The 20267-nt window shown below is 37.3% G+C and overlaps 3 protein-coding genes across 4 annotated transcripts in view; all 3 read right to left on the reverse strand.

The window, feature by feature from the left end:
• Positions 1-494: 494 nt before the first annotated feature.
• Positions 495-10646, reverse strand: vcam1b (vascular cell adhesion molecule 1b). Its single transcript, XM_059543145.1, has 17 exons — positions 10556-10646; positions 9432-9704; positions 8758-9063; positions 8379-8639; positions 7917-8192; positions 7403-7675; positions 6933-7238; positions 6554-6814; positions 6092-6367; positions 5578-5850; positions 5108-5413; positions 4729-4989; positions 4267-4542; positions 3757-4029; positions 2850-3125; positions 2342-2602; positions 495-1545 (listed from the first exon to the last, which is right to left on the reverse strand). Exons 1-17 carry the CDS (start codon positions 10596-10598, stop codon positions 1388-1390), a joined length of 4359 nt encoding a protein of 1452 aa, XP_059399128.1. The 5' UTR covers positions 10599-10646; the 3' UTR covers positions 495-1387.
• Positions 10647-12317: 1671 nt separating this feature from the next.
• gpr88 (G protein-coupled receptor 88) lies at positions 12318-14147 on the reverse strand. The gene has a single exon (XM_059543476.1). The coding sequence runs from the start codon at positions 13455-13457 to the stop codon at positions 12411-12413; it is 1047 nt and encodes a 348-aa protein (XP_059399459.1). The 5' UTR covers positions 13458-14147; the 3' UTR covers positions 12318-12410.
• A 2280-nt stretch (positions 14148-16427) lies between these two features.
• Positions 16428-20267, reverse strand: part of cdc14ab (cell division cycle 14Ab) — a 48662-nt gene continuing 44822 nt past the window's right edge. For both annotated transcript variants that reach the window (XM_059542995.1, XM_059542994.1), the window contains one exon: positions 16428-17706. In XM_059542995.1, the coding sequence (XP_059398978.1) occupies positions 17658-17706 (49 nt within the window). In that variant the 3' untranslated portion in view covers positions 16428-17657. The remainder of the gene's footprint in view (positions 17707-20267) is intronic.

Here is a 20267-nt window from a genome sequence, read left to right on the forward strand (position 1 = left end):
TCATATAATCACCATGTTCAAAAGCACTTCAAGTACAATACACATAAGGACGTGGTAAGTGTTTGACTGGAAAACACACTTATAGTTCAGTTTGTCATTCATGACTATTATTACTCGTATTTAGTCGAACACCAGCCTCTTTAGAAACATTTGTGAGGTATAGTGTTAAAATAAAGACACAATAATGATAAAATACTGCAATTGTTCTTAAGCAAGAACAATACTTGCTGCTGGTTCTTTAAATAGATTGTATTAAATTTAATATGAAGAGGTTAAAAAAAGAAATGGGTGAGTGGCCCGCAATCTTTCAAAGAGAACACGGTTCCATTTGCACCTTTGCTTCCTCTCTTTTTCCCCATGGAACATGAAAACAAAACCCATCCTACTTTACCATTGCATCAGGATGTTCACCATGGCAACAGCCTTTTATAGCAACACTGACAAAAATAAATAAAAATCAATATAAGACACTAAAAAAGGAGTAAGGAGCTCGATTTTTAATCGTTTGGTCTTTATTTGCAGGACAATAAATAAATAAACGGTAATCAGAAACAGATGTTTTCCAGAGCGTCTGATTGGTCTTGACAGGTTGGAAGCACATATATGGAGTGGTTTATTTTTGGAAGGTGTGCTTGTTCCTGTCTTGTTGGAAATTCGGAAATGGCTTGTACACAGGCAGTGAACAATAAGCTTCTCCAAATCATCCCACCTTTATTGTGCTGAACGGACAGGATAACATTGCAGAAACACCGAAAAGCAAAAGTGAAATGTTAAAGTGAAAGTGAAGCAATGACAGACGCTGTGGATTCCTGCGACTCAAATTTTCCACGGATTTTCCCAGAAAAGACTTTCCCAGATCAATTGACAGAAACCTGATACTTTAATAAATATTAATACGAAAGCATTATACAAGATTTCACCCAATACAAATACAAACTTTTTAGGACACAATAGGCTACATGAGACTTATGAAATTGTACCAAACAGTCCAATTAAAAAATGTTGGTTATTTTCTCTTAAATGCTAAAATGTTTACATGTATGTTTCACAGTTTGCATTTCAACTTATACTTCCACACTTGAAAACTTCTTTAAGTGTAGACCAGGTGGTCTCAAAAAGAGTTGACCCTTCCCAACACAAGCACCACAAAGGAACCGCACTGGTTCGATTGCCTTTATCTGGGGAGGTACACCAAATCACGGTCACATTGATTGTCTCTTGCTGTGGAGAATGCAGGTTCCCATCCAGCTGGGTTATTGTCACCTGATGTTCAAGGTGATGAATCCAGTCACCTGCAGTTCTTGCTTTAGGGAGGCCCTTGGCCCCGACAAGACAGTTCACCCCCGTGTAGCTGCCTCCAGAACAGTCCATGGAATGTTAACACAGTCTACACGGTACCTGGATTACATTTGGCAAGGTCGTAAGATCCCTTCTTTCTAGCTCTCCACATGTACACCACAACACCGAGCAGCGCAGCAGCAACTCCCAGGCAAATCGCAGGCATTAAAAAATCATTCCAGCCAAATGGAGGGTTAACTCTTTTCTCTGTAACAAAACGTCAAAGGCAAATTTAAAATATGTTGGATAATGTTTGTAAATAAACATGATGTGCTTGTCCTAACCAGTCGCAATTGAGAAAAACTATGAAACATTTTGACAGTCTACCCTTGCGTGCGAATATGCCTACTTCCCTATTATAGACCTTAGACAGGGTAGTGCCATATTGAATTTTTGAAAGGGATGAAAATGAGACTGTGAGGGTTTGAGGCGTCTAGCGTGACTGAAAAACAGAATGTGAAAAGAGTAATATATCCCAAATTCCCAAAGTATTCATAAAACCATAGGCGAAAAGTAACAGGATGAACTACTGTTTCCACTGAGATTGCGAAGTGTGCATCTGATGGACATTTTACTATCCCAGGGGTAGGCAAGTTCGGTCCTAGAGAGCCGCAGACCTGCAGAGTTCAGCTTCGACTGAACTTGCCTACCCCTGTACTATCCCATCAGGCCCTGGCAGTAAAGCTAGCCAACTGATGCTGCATATCAAATATGAATGACAGGTATGTTCCTCGTCAAATGTCACAGTATGCTATTTTGGTCGCACCTGGGTACCACTGGCCATTGTGAAATTTCACTGGTCCAAAATCAGCCTTCACATAAATGTACATTAAGTGTCAAATGTGCTCTGATCTGTTGGGATTTATTCGACTTGAACAAGTTTGTCCGTTCGTGTCACGTCTGATTTGGACATGGTGTTTATTCACAAACTGAATGTTTTATGTAGTCAGTGTATTCAGAAATACAATAATTTGATTTTGAACCTGATTTTAGTTTTACTCACCTATCACATTGATAGTAAAAGTCTCTGTCTCGTAGCCCAGATAGTTGGTGACGTTGATCTGATATAAGCCTGTGTCGTTGGGTTTGAGGTTGATCAATAGGAATACACCATCAAGAGAATAGACATTTTTCTCACTATCCAGCTTACTTAGGACCACCGCAGGTGGAGGGAAGCTCACGGAGCGACAACAGATGGTGATATTCTGCCCCTCCTGAACATCCGTGGATGGAAAGATCTCCACTGTCATATTCCTGGGTGGTGCTGGGATAAGAGAGGCATAATAATTGTCAGCTGCCTAGACAGGATCCACTTAATAAGAGCAAAGACTCTGTACGGTAGAAGCCAAATTGATCCATTTCGATGAAAAGGAGAGCAAGGCAAAATGGAGAGCAAGGCACTCCAAATTATTATTATTTTTATTTCAAATAACTGTTGATATTTCAAACACTACAACATGTTTATACTGTGGCCACTAATTGATTTTGACTGGATGAATTTAGTAACTTACCTTTTACTGTAATCTCCACACTATCATTGTGGCTTCCATACATGTTAGAAGTTTCGCAAATATAGATGCCAGAGTCATCCAGCTCAACCGAAGGAATGGTAAATGATGTTTCAAGCCTATCACTGGCCATTAACTCTGTTTGTATGCCATCCACCACCCTGTTCAGCACCGTATGCCCCACTGGAAAGCTGTCGGAAAGGCAAGAAATGGTCACTGATTCTCCTTCCTTCAATTCCGTCAGGGGGCTCACAGTGATTCTGGGCACTCTCGGGGGATCTGTAAAAGGAGCACAATGTTAACAAAAACCAAGACAAAATCGCTTTTGAAAAGAACAAATAAACAACCAACCCTGACTTATTACTTAACAATGAATGAGGACAGCTGGTCATCATTGAGAGTCAATATTTAGCATAACATGTAATGGAAACAAAGCAATACTCCCACGCACATTCTAAAGCGTTAATATCCACGGAAAGACTTGCTTATGATTTATTTCCTGCATCGAATCAGTGTCAAAGAGAGCTATTTTTAAAACTTAAAAGAGATTTTGAGATACTGACTAATTACTGTTTACAGATGACTCATGTTTAAACAGTTGGTTAATAGCAACTCACACTCTGAGAAGTTAAAGGGAAAGGAAATTTTTCCTTGACATTAAGAGTCTTGTTAAATGTTGGTGTTTGAACATCCCAACTGGCCAAACACAGCAATTTTGGCCCAATGAGTTTTACGAATCAGTCTTGCATTTGCATCTAGATACTTATTTCACCGATGTCGAAACTTGAGTATACATTCTCCATTCATGAACCAGGTAACTACTTAGTTTAATGCAACAGGGCCATTCCCCCATTCAAACAATTTTTTACGTAAACTCAAGACTGGATAGTAAACCTTTTGAGATACTTACAAAACACCTTGACTTCTGTCTGTTTGGACTTCTTTATTGAGCCACATGTGACCTCACAAAGGTAAGTTCCCTCGTCTTCCAACTCTACTAGATCGAAAAACAGCAGGGACTGGATGTCATCTGTCTCAAGTCGCCTAAGGATCGGCATATTTGAAAGATTCTTCCAGGAGAAATTGGGTTGAGGGCAACCTGAAGCCTGACAGGAGAGGACCAGCCTGGAGCCTCTCTCCAACACGACCTTGTCCGGTTGTAACAACACTTCTAGCAGATGAGCTGTGAGGAGAAAAAAAGAAAAAAATTTACTTGGTGCCTCCAACTGAATTTGCAGTTCATTGAACTTCAGGCTTATATTATATAATATCAGCGATACTCAGAGTCTCTTTAGGAGATGACAGATTACAACTGATTCCGCTTTTCTATTATACACACTAATACAATAATGTAACTGCGCTCAAAAGACCAATCTTTGTACCAACAATATCCACTATTCCCAGACGTTCAAGGTCTTACCTTCAACAGTTAGATTGAGAGTAGTCTCCTGACTGCCATAATCATTGAAAGCCTCACACACAAACTCGCCAGAGTCGGTCAGACTGACAGAGAGGAGAGCAAATGATGTTTCAGTCCCTTTACTAGACGCTAGCTCTATTTTTGCACCATTCACCCTCCTGCTGAGCACCACGTGTGTCACTGGGACTCCGCTGGACTTGCAGGAAATGTTCACAGATTCTCCTTCCTTCAGAATGGATTGTGGACTTGCTTCAATCAGGGTATTCATAGGAGGTGCTGCCAAAAAAATTCAAAAAACGAATTAATTGGGAACAAAGCAATGTTTCGAAATTAGGCATTTTTTAAGTTTTGTGAAAGTTTTGCATTTATTTATTCTCCCAGAAAGTGGGAGAGATTTAGAGTGCTACCAACTAGGATATTATCTCTGACCAAGATATTTAAAGAATTAAATGAACCACTAACCTTGAACGACTACTGAAATGTTGGCTCTTTGGCTTCCAAAGTCATTTCTAACGTCACACTGGTAAGTAGCAGCATCTGATAAGGACACGTTATGTACGAGGAGATCTTGATGTTTTCCCATTTCCACAGACTGGCCATCTGGTTTAAGAGCCGTCCATGTAAATGCAGGCTTTGGCTTGCCCTCGGCCTCACAGGTCAAATTTAAACTGGATCCCAGCGGGACGGCGGTTGCTCCAGATACTTTAACATTATGCGGTGCAGCTGTGAAAGCAATGGGAAAACGAACGATCATTGGTCGTCATCTTCAGAGAGGAAGTATGATTCCAACATCCATTAAATTTAAACATAGTTTATGTGAATATATGTAAGTGTAGCTTACAGAAAACTGTCATGTGTTCAGATGTCTCCTTGGTCTTCTCATCAAGTGGTATACCATCAACATCAAGTGATGCTCTGCATGTTATCGCCTTCCCATCATCCTCACTTGAAGGTGTGAATATGTAATTACTTGAAAATGTATCTCTCTCAGGTTCTCCCTCATCAGTCTGAAGAACTTTGCCTTCATAGAGCCACTGCACTGTAAGGTACTCGGAAGGGTGTATAGAAGACACTTCACAGCGCAGGACATTTTTCTCACCCAGTTTCAAGCTATCATGTCCAGATATTACTGGGTTTCTTGAAAATGCTGAAATGGATTCCAAGATTCAAATATGAGTCGACAAGAAAAAACAAGTTTAGAAATTTCTTCGTTTTACGTGATTCAATATAATGCAACAGGCCCCTTTCACCCATACAAACAATTTTTTACGTAAACTCAAGACTGGATAGTAAACCTTTTGAGATACTTACAAAACACCTTGACTTCTGTCTGTTTGGACTTCTTGATTGAGCCACATGTGACCTCACAAAGGTAAGTTCCCTCGTCTTCCAACTCTACTAGATCAAAAAACAGCTGGGACTGGACGTCATCTGTCTCAAGTCGCCTAAGGATCGGCATATTTGAAAGATTCTTCCAGGAGAAATTGGGTTGAGGGCAACCGAAAGCCTGACAGGAGAGGACCAGCCTGGAGCCTCTCTCCAACACGACCTTGTCCGGTTGTAACAACACTTCTAGCAGATGAGCTGTGAGGAGAAAAAAAGAAAAAAATTTACTTGGTGCCTCCAACTGAATTGGCAGTTCATTGAACTTCAGGCTTATATTATTTAATACCAGTGATACTCCAAATATCTTTAGGAGATGACAGATTACAACTGATTCCGCTTTTCTATTATACACACTAATACAACCCACACTGTAACTGCGCTTAACAGACCAATCTTTGTACCAACAATATCCACTAATCCCAGACGTTCAAGGTCTTACCTTCAACAGTTAGATTGAGAGTAGTCTCCTGACTGCCATAATCATTGAAAGCCTCACACACAAACTCGCCAGAGTCGGTCAGATTGACAGAGAGGAGGGCAAATGATGTTTCAGCCCCTTTACTAGACGCTAGCTCTATTTTTGCACCATTCACCCTCCTGCTGAGCACCACGTGTGTCACTGGGACTCCGCTGGACTTGCAGGAAATGTTCACAGATTCTCCTTCCTTCAGAATGGATTGTGGACTTGCTTCAATCAGGGTATTCATAGGAGGTGCTGCCAAAAAATTCAAAAAACGAATTAATTGGGAACAAAGCAATGTTTCGAAATTAGGCATTTTTTTAAGTTTTGTGGCAGTTTTGCATTTATTTATTCTCCCAGAAAGTAGGAGAGATTTAGAGTGCTACCAACTAGGCTATTATCTCTGACCAAGATATTTAAAGAATTAAATGAACCACTAACCTTGAACGACTACTGAAACGTTGGCTCTTTGGCTTCCAAAGTCATTTCTAACGTCACACTGGTAAGTAGCAGCATCTGATAAGGACACGTTATGTACGAGGAGATCTTGATGTTTTCCCATTTCCTCAGACTGGCCATCTGGTTTAAGAGCAGTCCATGTAAACGCAGGCTTTGGCTTGCCCTCGGCCTCACAGGTCAAATTTAAACTGGATCCCAGCGGGACGGCGGTTGCTCCAGATACTTTAACATTATGCGGTGCAGCTGTGAAAGTAATGGGAAAACGAACGATCATAGGTCGTCATCTTCAGAGAGGAAGTATGATTCCAACATCCATTTAATTTAAACATAGTTTATGTGAATATATGTAAGTGTAGCTTACAGAAAACTGTCATGTGTTCAGATGTCTCCTTGGTCTTCTCATCAAGTGGTATACCATCAACATCAAGTGATGCTCTGCATGTTATCGCCTTCCCATCATCCTCACTTGAAGGTGTGAATATGTAATTACTTGAAAATGTATCTCTCTCAGGTTCTCCCTCATCAGTCTGAAGAACTTTGCCTTCATAGAGCCACTGCACTGTAAGGTACTCGGAAGGGTGTATAGAAGACACTTCACAGCGCAGGACATTTTTCTCACCCAGTTTCAAGCTATCATGTCCAGATATTACTGGGTTTCTTGAAAATGCTGAAATGGATTCCAAGATTCAAATATGAGTCGACAAGAAAAAACAAGTTTAGAAATTTCTTCGTTTTACGTGATTCAATATAATGCAACAGGCCCCTTTCACCCATACAAACAATTTTTTACGTAAACTCAAGACTGGATAGTAAACCTTTTGAGATACTTACAAAACACCTTGACTTCTGTCTGTTTGGACTTCTTGATTGAGCCACATGTGACCTCACAAAGGTAAGTTCCCTCGTCTTCCAACTCTACTAGATCAAAAAACAGCTGGGACTGGACGTCATCTGTCTCAAGTCGCCTAAGGATCGGCATATTTGAAAGATTCTTCCAGGAGAAATTGGGTTGAGGGCAACCGAAAGCCTGACAGGAGAGGACCAGCCTGGAGCCTCTCTCCAACACGACCTTGTCCGGTTGTAACAACACTTCTAGCAGATGAGCTGTGAGGAGAAAAAAAGAAAAAAATTTACTTGGTGCCTCCAACTGAATTGGCAGTTCATTGAACTTCAGGCTTATATTATTTAATACCAGTGATACTCCAAATATCTTTAGGAGATGACAGATTACAACTGATTCCGCTTTTCTATTATACACACTAATACAACCCACACTGTAACTGCGCTTAACAGACCAATCTTTGTACCAACAATATCCACTAATCCCAGACGTTCAAGGTCTTACCTTCAACAGTTAGATTGAGAGTAGTCTCCTGACTGCCATAATCATTGAAAGCCTCACACACAAACTCGCCAGAGTCGGTCAGATTGACAGAGAGGAGGGCAAATGATGTTTCAGCCCCTTTACTAGACGCTAGCTCTATTTTTGCACCATTCACCCTCCTGCTGAGCACCACGTGTGTCACTGGGACTCCGCTGGACTTGCAGGAAATGTTCACAGATTCTCCTTCCTTCAGAATGGATTGTGGACTTGCTTCAATCAGGGTATTCATAGGAGGTGCTGCCAAAAAATTCAAAAAACGAATTAATTGGGAACAAAGCAATGTTTCGAAATTAGGCATTTTTTTAAGTTTTGTGGCAGTTTTGCATTTATTTATTCTCCCAGAAAGTGGGAGAGATTTAGAGTGCTACCAACTAGGCTATTATCTCTGACCAAGATATTTAAAGAATTAAATGAACCACTAACCTTGAACGACTACTGAAATGTTGGCTCTTTGGCTTCCAAAGTCATTTCTAACGTCACACTGGTAAGTAGCAGCATCTGATAAGGACACGTTATGTACGAGGAGATCTTGATGTTTTCCCATTTCCTCAGACTGGCCATCTGGTTTAAGAGCAGTCCATGTAAACGCAGGCTTTGGCTTGCCCTCGGCCTCACAGGTCAAATTTAAACTGGATCCCAGCGGGACGGCGGTTGCTCCAGATACTTTAACATTATGCGGTGCAGCTGTGAAAGCAATGGGAAAACGAACGATCATAGGTCGTCATCTTCAGAGAGGAAGTATGATTCCAACATCCATTTAATTTAAACATAGTTTATGTGAATATATGTAAGTGTAGCTTACAGAAAACTGTCATGTGTTCAGATGTCTCCTTGGTCTTCTCATCAAGTGGTATACCATCAACATCAAGTGATGCTCTGCATGTTATCGCCTTCCCATCATCCTCACTTGAAGGTGTGAATATGTAATTACTTGAAAATGTATCTCTCTCAGGTTCTCCCTCATCAGTCTGAAGAACTTTGCCTTCATAGAGCCACTGCACTGTAAGGTACTCGGAAGGGTGTATAGAAGACACTTCACAGCGCAGGACATTTTTCTCACCCAGTTTCAAGCTATCATGTCCAGATATTACTGGGTTTCTTGAAAAAGCTGAAATGGATTCCGATGGAATGGAGTCGACAAGAAAAAACAAGTTTAGATATTTCTTTTTTTACGTGATTCATATGTAGCACTTAAAATAAATAAATAAATAAGAGACCGGGGCCAGATGTCACATATTTCAATAGAAACCTAAGGTCTAATTACACAAATTAGCCAAAACAATGGTTACCTTATTTTAAAATGTTTGCTTTCACATGAATGATTTCAGTCATAATTGCTTTAAATCCATAAGTAGACCAGTGTTAAACATACCTTCAGAAATATTTACTAAAAAAGTGTGACAACTTGCCCCGGTCTTCACCAACAGTGCATTATGAAGCATGCTGAAGTTTATTAAAATTGAAAAAGGAACTCACAATAAACTTTAATCTTTGTTGTCGCCTGTTTTGAATCCTTTTCACAGGTTGCTTTGCACACTAAGGTGTTTTCGTGATCCTTTATCACATTGTCAAAGACCAGCACAGATTCTCTTTCCTGTGTTTTAATAGTAGTGAATTTCGGTTTGTCTTCTAATGACTTCCAAACAAACTTCACCTTCTCGGGGCAAGATAACATGCTGCAACTTAACTCTCTCCTGTCACCCAGTTTGAACAGAACTGTGGGCGGCAGGTCCAGTACATGGGAAACAACTGTTTAAGAGAACATTGCACATTAGTTCATCATAAACTCATCAGTAAATCTTATTTCTAAAATGGTTTAAAATAATTTAGCAGCTTTGAGTAATATGCAATAAAATAGCAGTGTTATAAATGTTTTTTTATAGAGAATTTAGTTTTTAATGCTCACAATATTAAAATAGTAAAAAAAAATTACATTATTATAGTTTCTATGGATCATTAACTAAAATGCACATTCATGAAGCAACTTACTAAAGAGGAGAAATCAAAATACACAATCATGTAAATACAAATATATCAAATAAGTTGCATATGCGGTTATATGGGAGTCTTGTATTGTCAAATCAATTTTCAGAAAAAGGAGGGAGATTAATAAAAATGGCAATACTATTTTATGATTAAAAAAATTACATAATTATATAAAAAATTACAATTCAATAAAAACAAAATACTAATAAAGATTTGTCATAAGAATATTATATTCAAGTCTTTGCTATTTTAGCATCGAGATACTGTCATTTAAAACATTTTTATTAACATTTTATTTAAAGTTTTAGTAATTTTGTTGTGCTTTTGTAAAATGTTCTAGTTTTTATTTAAATGTCTATTTAGGTTTCATTTTTGTTCTGGTTATTTTAATTAAATTAAACTAAAACTGTTGCTTTGGTAACTAGCTAATATATATATATATATATATATATATATATATATATATATATATATATATATATATATATCGGCAGTGCCTAAGAAAAGAGCAGATGGTAAGACTCTACAATATGTTAATATATTCAGGTTACTCTGCATGCGTAGTTTAAATCCTGACATTTACAAGAGAGCCTAAAATAAATGTATAAACTTACCTGCAACTGGTAGAAGCAAAGTCAACAGTAAGGCTGAATTCATGTTGTCCACTTACTCCAAGAGAATAAAACTGAGTTAATGTGATTTCTTTCTAATTTATAGGAGAAGGGGAGGGATCATAATCCACCTCCTCAGTACTTCATATAAGCCAAGGAAGAATTCCCCATTTAATGTTTTGTGTTCTCCTTCCCTCCACAGGCTCCCTCTGCTGTCCCGAAGGGGTTCTTCTCAATTACAGGAAATGACTTTGTGTATTTATTGAAGATAATATTTCCATTATGATCTGCCAGTGATTGACTGCATATAACAAATAGATTCCCAGAAATGCTTAATCTACAAGAAGCAGCTCAAATCATAAGGGTAGAGGCTGTGGTAATTTATTTATTTTAATTACTTCTTATAAGTTATAAGTTATATTTAAAGATTTATCCAGTTAAAATGGGCAATTAAAAAGATTTGCATATGTAATTCAAATGGTTAAATTATTGCATTATGTTTTTATACTATATTAAGTTTTATAATGCTGTTTTCCACCATTGCATTTCTCAACTAATCAGTTTAATCATTCGGATTGTTTGCATAGATGCTTCCTCAGGTTTTTAACATTTAAGCCCAAGCATTATGTAAGCGAGAGTTTAAGAGTGGATATGATTGGATGGAACTTTTTATCACTGGCAGAGTTTCCAACAGGGTTCAAAAAATCCTGTTCTCTTCATTGAACTACTGCATCACAGATGTTCTTACACTGATTCAAATATATAATATTTGGACTGCTTGATGAAAAGAGAACAACAAAATATATTAGATGATGCTGAAAATCTCACCAGTATGCGGTGTATAAAAAAAGTTAATGTTATTAATACTTTTACTAAATAAACAAAAGTATTAAATTATATATTATCTAAATGGTGTGTAAATATATAAAATGTATTGACATTTAAACATTAAAAGCACTATTAAATAGTAAGTATTTGATCCAAATTTCTAATACACTATGAACATTAATTCCAAATAAAAATAATTAAATAACATATTAAGCATTTTGTATAATGTTAATATTAAGGTCCATGATATTAAATGATTTACATTTTAAACAGCCTTTCAAAATACAATGCACTATTAAATATTGAGCATTTTTCATCATCAAAATATGACAGTAATTGACATTTTAAACATGTGTAATAAATTAGTTAAATAAAATAAACATTTTATATAATATTATTAATACACTGTGAATATTAATTCAAAAATAAAAAGAATATTATTGACAGTAAACGTGCTCTTAAATTAAAATACACTATTAAATAAGCATTTTATAAAATATTAATACGCTTAATGTTATTTTAAAATAAAATATATATGACTATCATTGACTTTTTAAGTTAAAACATGCTGCTAAATAAAAAAAATAAGCATTTTATAATAATATTAAAAACACTATGAATATTAATTCAAATATAATTATTTAAATATTATTATAATATATTTGAAACTCTTTAAAAGAACACTTAATTTGGTATGAAACCTATATAAAAAAAGAAATAAAGATAAGAAACAAGTTGAGATTTTTCCGATTTATTTGAACATTCATAAACATTTCTCATTTAAAAAGTGGCAGTGTAGCCTTCACAGTTGTGCAAAAAGACACTTCACACTTCAACTTTCACAAAAAAAAAAAAAAAAAATATATATATATATATATATATTTCAGAAACTTTACAAAACACTGTAAAACACATGCAGCTCATGACTGAAATCGTGACTGAAAAATCACCAGCAGATAGTAGAAGCATTTTGGACAGGCATGAGCGAAATTTGGCCACGCTACTAGTCATAAGGGTTCGCAGGTCTAGCTCAGTTCATCTCACCCAGAAATGCCCTGCGGCTGTTTTGTCTCAGGAAGATGTGAGAAATAGTATTGATGGTGATGGGCTCGACTCCAACCGTGGATCCCCGCAAGAAGTCCCCTCTCATCACAGACCTGAAGGACTTCCGAAACTCCTCGTTCTTCCAGGTGTACAGAAAAGGATTGGACATGAAAATAGTGCAGAACACAATCCACGCTGACGTCCAAAGCACCACGGACACCGGGGCAAAGAGTCCTGCGACGAGAACCCAAAAAATCGGCTCGGTTGTAAGAATAAAAATAAAGCAGACTGCGAGAACGTAAAAACCGAGTCGCTTGTCCTTTCTGGGGAACGAATAAGGAAGGTTGTTCACGATTTGGAAATTCAAAATACTGACTCTTTTCACACTCGTTTGCACTCGGCGGAAGATTTTAAAGTAGCAGTACACCACAACCAAAGTCTGTCCAATTATAGTAAACGCAAGTGTACCAGCAGCAAACCGACTGGACAAAACAGACACAGATGTTCCCTTGACGAACGACGCGTCTGCGGCGTCCCGGCACCTCTCGGGGGGGTACCGAAAGGACGTGATCCACGGGAACAAGGAGCCCAAGGAGATGAGCCACGATCCTGCAATCATCCATTCGGTGTTTCTCTTCTGATAAAGGCTTTGATACACAGCAGGGGTTTTGGTGATCAAAACATACCTGTTGACTGCAATAAGCGAGTGGGACAGCAGCGACACAGTGATTCCCAAAAACAGCAGCGCTTCTTTGAACGCCTGGTAGCCAATCACCAAAAATGTCCCAGTGGAGGTGGCCACTGCTTCGTGAGGCATCCAGAAAGCACAGACCAGCAGATCCGCCACGCAGCCGTTCACGATAAACGCATTACTGGCTGTGCGGAGCTTCTTGAAGGTCACCACCAAATAGATAACCAGGAGGTTGAGGACGCTTCCCACAACGCACATGAAGGAGTAGACGGTGGCGAGGGAGATGCGCGAGCCGCGTCCCAGAGCGCACGCAGATAGCGGCACATCTGTGTCGTTTGGCATGATGGGAGATGTGCAGATAATGTCATCTCATCTTATCCCATCTCACATTGTGTGAGGAACGTGTGTGTGAGAGAGCGCAGCTCCCTTTAGTGAAGCTGCGGTGGAGAACCGAGGTTTATATGTGTGTGCACTTGCACGTGTATGTGTGTGTGTGTGTGTGAGAATACGAGAGGCTTGAGATCAACAGGAGCCCACGCTGCATTCTCACGTGTTGTTCATTGTTCTCTGGCAGCGCAATCACCATGAAGGCAAGTAATTATTCATAATGGATTGAGCCTGTGATAATCAATAGAGCATTATATAATGGGCTCCCCATTGAGAACCTGCAGGAACAAGAGGAAAAGAATCAGGTTCCGAATATACTCAATGTGACTCTGCTATTGATTTGAGCTTTAATAATATTAGTTTGCTTAAAAGAACTGAATGTGGTTTCAAACCAGTAGGACTTTCATTCTTCTGTGCAATTCAAAGGAGATGTTTTGCAGAATGTTCACGCTGCTCTGTTTCATACAATGAAAGTAAATGAGGACTGGGGGTGTAGAGCCGAGTGAGAAAAATATTAAACCGGACATGACTAAATTAATAACCTATAATACCAACTCAGTTTGATTTATAATTGCTTTTTGTACACTGAAAAAGAACCAGAAGAAAAAGACGCTGTATCATTTCAATTCACTAAACATAATCGTAAAAAAAGACTCAGATTACCATCAGAGCTGTGTTTTTGATTCATTAAAAATAACCAATCATGGGACTAATTTGTCAAGAATCGAACTACACTGATCCCGTTGTATGTTTCTGATTTCACAAAAATACTTAGCTCACAGTAATTTGTTCAAGAATCGGACTACCACCGGTCATGCAGTGTGTTTTTGATTAACTAAAAATAACTGAGTTTTGAACTGAATTGAACAACACTAGTCAGGATGCTTTTAGTTAAATGTCATTCATTCATTCGGACTACACTGATCGCATTCCATGTTTTTCATTCATTAAATTCAGGAATCAGGAATGAAACTACACTAATCGTGTTTTATGTTTTGAGAGGCTAAAAACATCTTAAAGGTCATTTGTTCGTGAAAACTAGGGTATTGGCGGAATACTAGGGTATTGGCGGAAGAGAGCACTTTCGAGCTTTATCGTTCTTAAAAAGTGCAGCACGTTTATCTTTTTAATACGTTTCTCAAGTGCTCCAATCAAGTACAGTATAGACAGAGCAACCATCACAGTTTTGTCAAGCTGCCTTTTTCCGGAACCATTTCAAACATACTTGAGCACTATTATTATAACAAGTTTAGTGGCCTTGAAACCTGCTATTTGCTTTGAGTTGATTATCGAGTTAAATGTGCATTCAAAGATAGATATTATACCATCATCATAAGCTGAATGAAAGGGCTCGGGAAAACACGAGGCCATGGTTTCAATTAAATATATTACACCTACGACAGCTATAGTGTTCAAGTAGTTGAACTAAAAGCCAATTACATCTCTTAAGATTGAGCGACTTCTTTAGAAGAACATTCTGGGCCTACAAAACCGTTTCAAGAAAATGGGTAGAAGAGAAAATTCATGACACAGATACAAGCATCTAGTTGTGAAGAAAATTAGATTGACATTTTGAAATACTTACTGAATTTGTGTCTGTGAACAGTCACTCGACTAGCAGCCATTTTCACAGCTGTCTCCAAACGCCCACGGCCCAACGCCTCCTGCCAGATAGACTCAAAATGAGACTTCCGTTCACAAATGTGTAGCCATTTTCGCAGTTCACACTTTGTTGGTTGTCAGGGAGAGAGTATAGCTGGCACTTAATTTACTTTTGTAGAGCCGTTAAGAAAAAGGGTATTTTTAACAACCTGCACAGCACTTAATTGCCTATTGCAGACTAATTAGAAATCTGCACTTGAGAGAAAGTACGAAAGAAAACGAACAAACTAAAGCAAAATTTGTCTTTTATTTATTCTGGTCTTTGAAATCGTGTTTACATTTTAACAGAATAATGTAAAACACACTACTTTGAATTTTAATGTCCATTCTGTATGTCTCTAACATTGTTAGACTGTCTTTACACACTGCTCCAAAAATAGATATTTATATTTTTAAGCAATGGATTAGTTTACATCATGTATATGTCAAAAAAGTAGAATATTTCAAATACGATTCTCCCAAAACATATATACATACACATAATTCATAACACCATCTTCTGGAATGTACAGAGTGCTACAGGACTAATAGATGCAGAAAAGTCAATCATTGAGATATAATTGCATAAACTTGCACTGGGGTAATTGTTCAAAGAAAAACACATAGATTAGTTTAACCCCAAAATTAAAATTGTCATCATTTACTCAACTGACATCAACCTGTATGACTGACTTTTCTCTGTGGAACACAAAAGATGATATTTGGAGGAATGTTCACGCTGCTCTTTTCCATTTATTAAAAAGAAGGCTGCTGAGGTCCAAATGTGCACCATATAAGTAACGTGCTGGTATTTTCAGAAGAAATATGATACCGGAGTTTACCAAATCTGTATAACAGCTTGTGTGTTAAACTAAATGGAAAGTACTTTGCAATTTGCAGAATGCTTCCTCTCTACTGTAACTCTACGATTTCATTTAAATACATTCAATTGTTTTTATGACATTTTGCACCAGATTTGACATCATGATCATAAATGTAATAATCTCGACACTGACAGCAAATCTGGAGCAAAAAACGTTTTGACAAGCATTTTTTTATTTGAATGAAATGTAAGAAATTTTAATTATTTTTGTGCAAATTATTATTTCTCTAATCTTTACAATTGTACAAAGATATCTTATTTAGCACAGAATTGATAACTTGTGGTACTTTTATGGTGCTTTCATCATCAAGCTCAACAATCCCAAGTCATTAAAAAGAGCTCTGTTAATTGCGCAAAATCTTATTTTATAATTCAGAGAAAAAATTAGGTCAAGTGCGGAATGACTTGAGGCTGAATATATTGTAATTTTAGCATGAAGTAAATCTGAAGGTTTTAGTTTAAACCCTGCTGGTCACCTATAAGAACTCTATACGATAAATAATTTGCACTTGATTGTAAACATCCTAAAATAATTGAAATTGAGACACAAGCGCTGGAAAAACGCATTCAGATTAGTTTGTACATTCATTATGTGCACTAACATAAAAGGTTTTGTTATGCATATCACCTTCTACACTTAAGCTCATCTATTTTACTAAAGTTTGCAATTAATTACATTTATATTCGTTATCGTTAATGTATATTTTAAGCAGTTTGAGCTGTTTTATGCAAAAACCATGCATGTTAAAACCAATAGCCAAACGCTTGTAACTCACTCGTACATTCTGAGTTGTTATATTTCAGATGCGCTGGTGAAATGGACACTCCTTAAAAGTGAAGTGTTGATGGTTGTGTTTTCAACAGCCCTTGATGCTCTTGAAACACGTACAACCTTAGATCTGTATTAGTTTAATAATAACGCACATTATATCACAACGGTGGGAAAAAAGTCCATCCTGTTACAACTGTTCATACTGAACAAACAAAGCCCTTAATTTTCCAGAGAAAAATAAGCTTGCTTACAAATTGTTTGTGGTCTCATTAGTCGTCCTCCGTTGCATGGAGACAAACCCCCCTTAGATCCCCAAATGAAGAAAAGATATACTCTTTATGGCTTTCGTGGGCAAAAAAAATCCCTTTTAAGATGATATGTAGCTGTCGAACCATTTTGCACCTTTCAAATATAGCCCTCGTACTTGATATGTTACTTAGTCAGTACACTCAGGAGACAAAAACGTCAGATATTTACATCGGAACAAATGTCCTAATCCAAAGATGCACAAATATTAACAAACCTTGTCGTCGAGTATAAGAACTGTAGATAAAATAGGACAAAAATAGTACAAAAAATTCATTATCTAAAATATTTAACTATGGAGAGTATCTCTTAAAAAAAGAAAAGAAAAGAAGTTTTGAAAGGACGACCAAGCCAAGTTTGTGTAGTTTTAACAGCATGCGGCAGATTCCAGATCAGCCCTGTCATAGCAGGAGGTATCAGACCATGAGGCTGACAGTTCAGAACGTCTCAAAACATTTCCTTTTGGCTTCGTTCCCCTTTTACAAGTCAGCAAATCAGTGGTCACAGTGAAGGTGTCACGGGTCAGGACCAGGCCAGCAGCACTGGACGGGGGTTAGCAGAAGGTGGCAGCTTTAGTACTGAACATACTCAGACTGAAGGGACTGCAAAAGAGGGGGAAAAAACAGAAGATGAAATGATTACGATGCTGAACGTAATTACAGAAAATTACATGGCAGAGGGTAGTTAAATAATAGTCTAAAAAGCCAGACTGAGACATTACTATCACATCCCTCTCTGATGTAAATGAGGCTGAGATGAGAATAAAAAGTCAAAGCTTGGGGGAGGGGAAATAAATTAGCATTAAATGTGTGTGGGGGGGGGGGGGCAGACTTTGTGCAGAAAAAAAGCCACTTAGGTTAGAAGTCAGGTGTAGAACATGCATAGCTGAATGCTAATTATTCATAATTGCGCCACAGCAGGGGGCAAAAAAAATAAAAAATTGTACAGCAGACAAATGGTAAGGAACAGAAAGCATTTTGTTCTATTTTGTGTCGTCCGTTTAGAAACGTTTGATCAACGATCAATATTAGCATACTTTGCATTGTATGAACATGCAATAAGAATATCTTGACAAATTTGTGAATTTCCACTTTATTGTAAACATCCTAAAAAAAAAAATAAAATAAAAAATTTGTGCAAAAATGACCAAATCTGAGTAAGTACAACCCTGGCTAAATCAGCCTTTCACATTAGTTTGTGCATTTATTATACAAAAGGTTTTGTTGTTAACCTCATTGCCTACCCAAAGCAAAACACAATGCAACAAAGCACTGTTTTATACTGTCATCCAGTTACGAAAATTTGATAAATGTTCTAGTAAAAGCAAATTAGCATTCATTCAAAACATTGAACTGCGCATAACAGCTCCTTAACACAGTTTGAACTTCTGATAGGAATATTTTGTTGAATGTTTGAATTTGTGCTTAATTGTAAAGATGTTGATAATCGATGCTTTTAAAGTCAGAAATCTATACACAAAGCACCAATTCTGAGAAGTAATTCTGAGCGGTAACATAAAAAATTGTAATACACATCATCGCCTAAACCACCAGACAAATGGCTTAGCTGTTAACATTCCGAAAATTGACGACTTTACATAAAAAAATCAGGTCAAAAAATAACCCAATCTAAGTAGACAACTTTCGCTAACATAATCTTTTCAGATTGTTACATACATTCATTATGTGGGCTAACATAAAAAGATTGTGTTATTCATCTCGACTCCTACACATAAAGCACCAAACAAAGCAACAGAAATCATTGCTTTTTTGTCCTGTCTGTTTACAAACGTTTTAACAACGTTCTAATAACACAGAATCACATTCATTAAAAAATTGTTAAATGTTGCGCATACCGCTACTTAACGATGTTTAGACTTCTGATAGGAATATCTTGATGAATGTGTAAATTTCAGCTTGGTTGCAAATAGGGATGGGATGGTATGAAAATTTAATATCACGATTATAGTGACTAAAATTATCACGATTATCAATATTATCACGGTTTTGTTGAAACGAGATGAAAGTGTTCAAAAATAGTTGATGCTCACACTGAAAACATTTCAGCAAGTTTTATATTTAATAATCAACAAACAACTAATAAAACAAGCAACTCTATGCACTTAATTTAAAGAAAGATTAAATTCTGTGGCATTTCCTTCCTTACAATGAAAAGTGTAGAAGCATAGAAAAGCATAGAAAAGTCGCTGACTTTCGCCATTCCTTCTCGGAAAAAAAACAAAAAAACATTGCGCGCTGCGCTTGCGTCAGACTGTTGCTGGCTGGACATGATTTAATAGCGAGTTATTAAAACCGCGATAATCAAACACGGTTTTAATGATAATTCATTTTTAAACGATATTACTAACCTTCAGCACATTTTATCACGGTTATCAATAAAACCGGTTATCGTCCCATCCCTAGTTGCAAACATCCTTAAATCTGATGATTTTGTAATGAAAAATCAGTATAAAAATAACCAAATTTGAATATCTCTCGCTAAAGTAACCCTGTCAGATTAGTTTTTAAATTCATTATGAGCACTAACATAAAGGGTTTTGTTATTGATATCATCACCTACACATGAAACGCCTAACAAAGCAACAGAAAGCACTTTTTTTGTGTCGTCCACTCATAAACGTTAGATCAACGTTATAACAGCACAGAACTGCATTCGTTCAAAATTGTAAAACGTTGTGCATAGAGCTACTTAACGCAGTTTGAACATCTGATTGTAATATCTAGGCAAACATTAGGAATATCGCAGGAAGCCCCACAGGATTCCACCGAACTGGAATGTCAGTCGTTCACAAGTTCTGCACGATCTACAGATGTTAGCTTATATCATTTAATTTATTAAACAAATTTGATCATGCTTTCAGTTACCTGAATATATAGTTCTAGCCACTCCATTTAACACATTATACAGTGTTTAAAATCATTCCACAGAATTCTGAAGTGCAGAACATTCTAAAAAATGTGTTTCTTTTATTTCATTTTTAGTTTCGTTAAAAGTCCAACAACATGACAATGCTGAGAAGCTTTATGCTAATTTAATATGACCTAAAGTTGCAATTTTTAGCAGCAAGAAACTGATGACATCTTGACTGTAATGAAAGTAAAGACGACGGCTACAAACGCCATCAGCTGAACACCCTTTGAGG

Source organism: Carassius carassius, chromosome 48 (assembly GCF_963082965.1).
Source record: "Carassius carassius chromosome 48, fCarCar2.1, whole genome shotgun sequence".
Lineage (NCBI taxonomy): Eukaryota > Metazoa > Chordata > Actinopteri > Cypriniformes > Cyprinidae > Carassius > Carassius carassius.

Excerpts from the sequence above, each read along its gene's own strand:
- gpr88 (XM_059543476.1), bottom strand. The coding sequence starts at position 13,457 with ATGCCAAACGACACAGATGTGCCGCTATCTGCGTGCGCTCTGGGACGC.
- vcam1b (XM_059543145.1), bottom strand. The coding sequence starts at position 10,598 with ATGAATTCAGCCTTACTGTTGACTTTGCTTCTACCAGTTGCAG. Across the intron at positions 4,543-4,728 it reads CATTTCAGTAGTCGTTCAAG|CACCTCCTATGAATACCCTG; the intron begins GTTAGTGGTTCA and ends TTTTTTTGGCAG. Across the intron at positions 2,603-2,849 it reads TGTGGAGATTACAGTAAAAG|CACCACCCAGGAATATGACA; the intron begins GTAAGTTACTAA and ends CTCTTATCCCAG.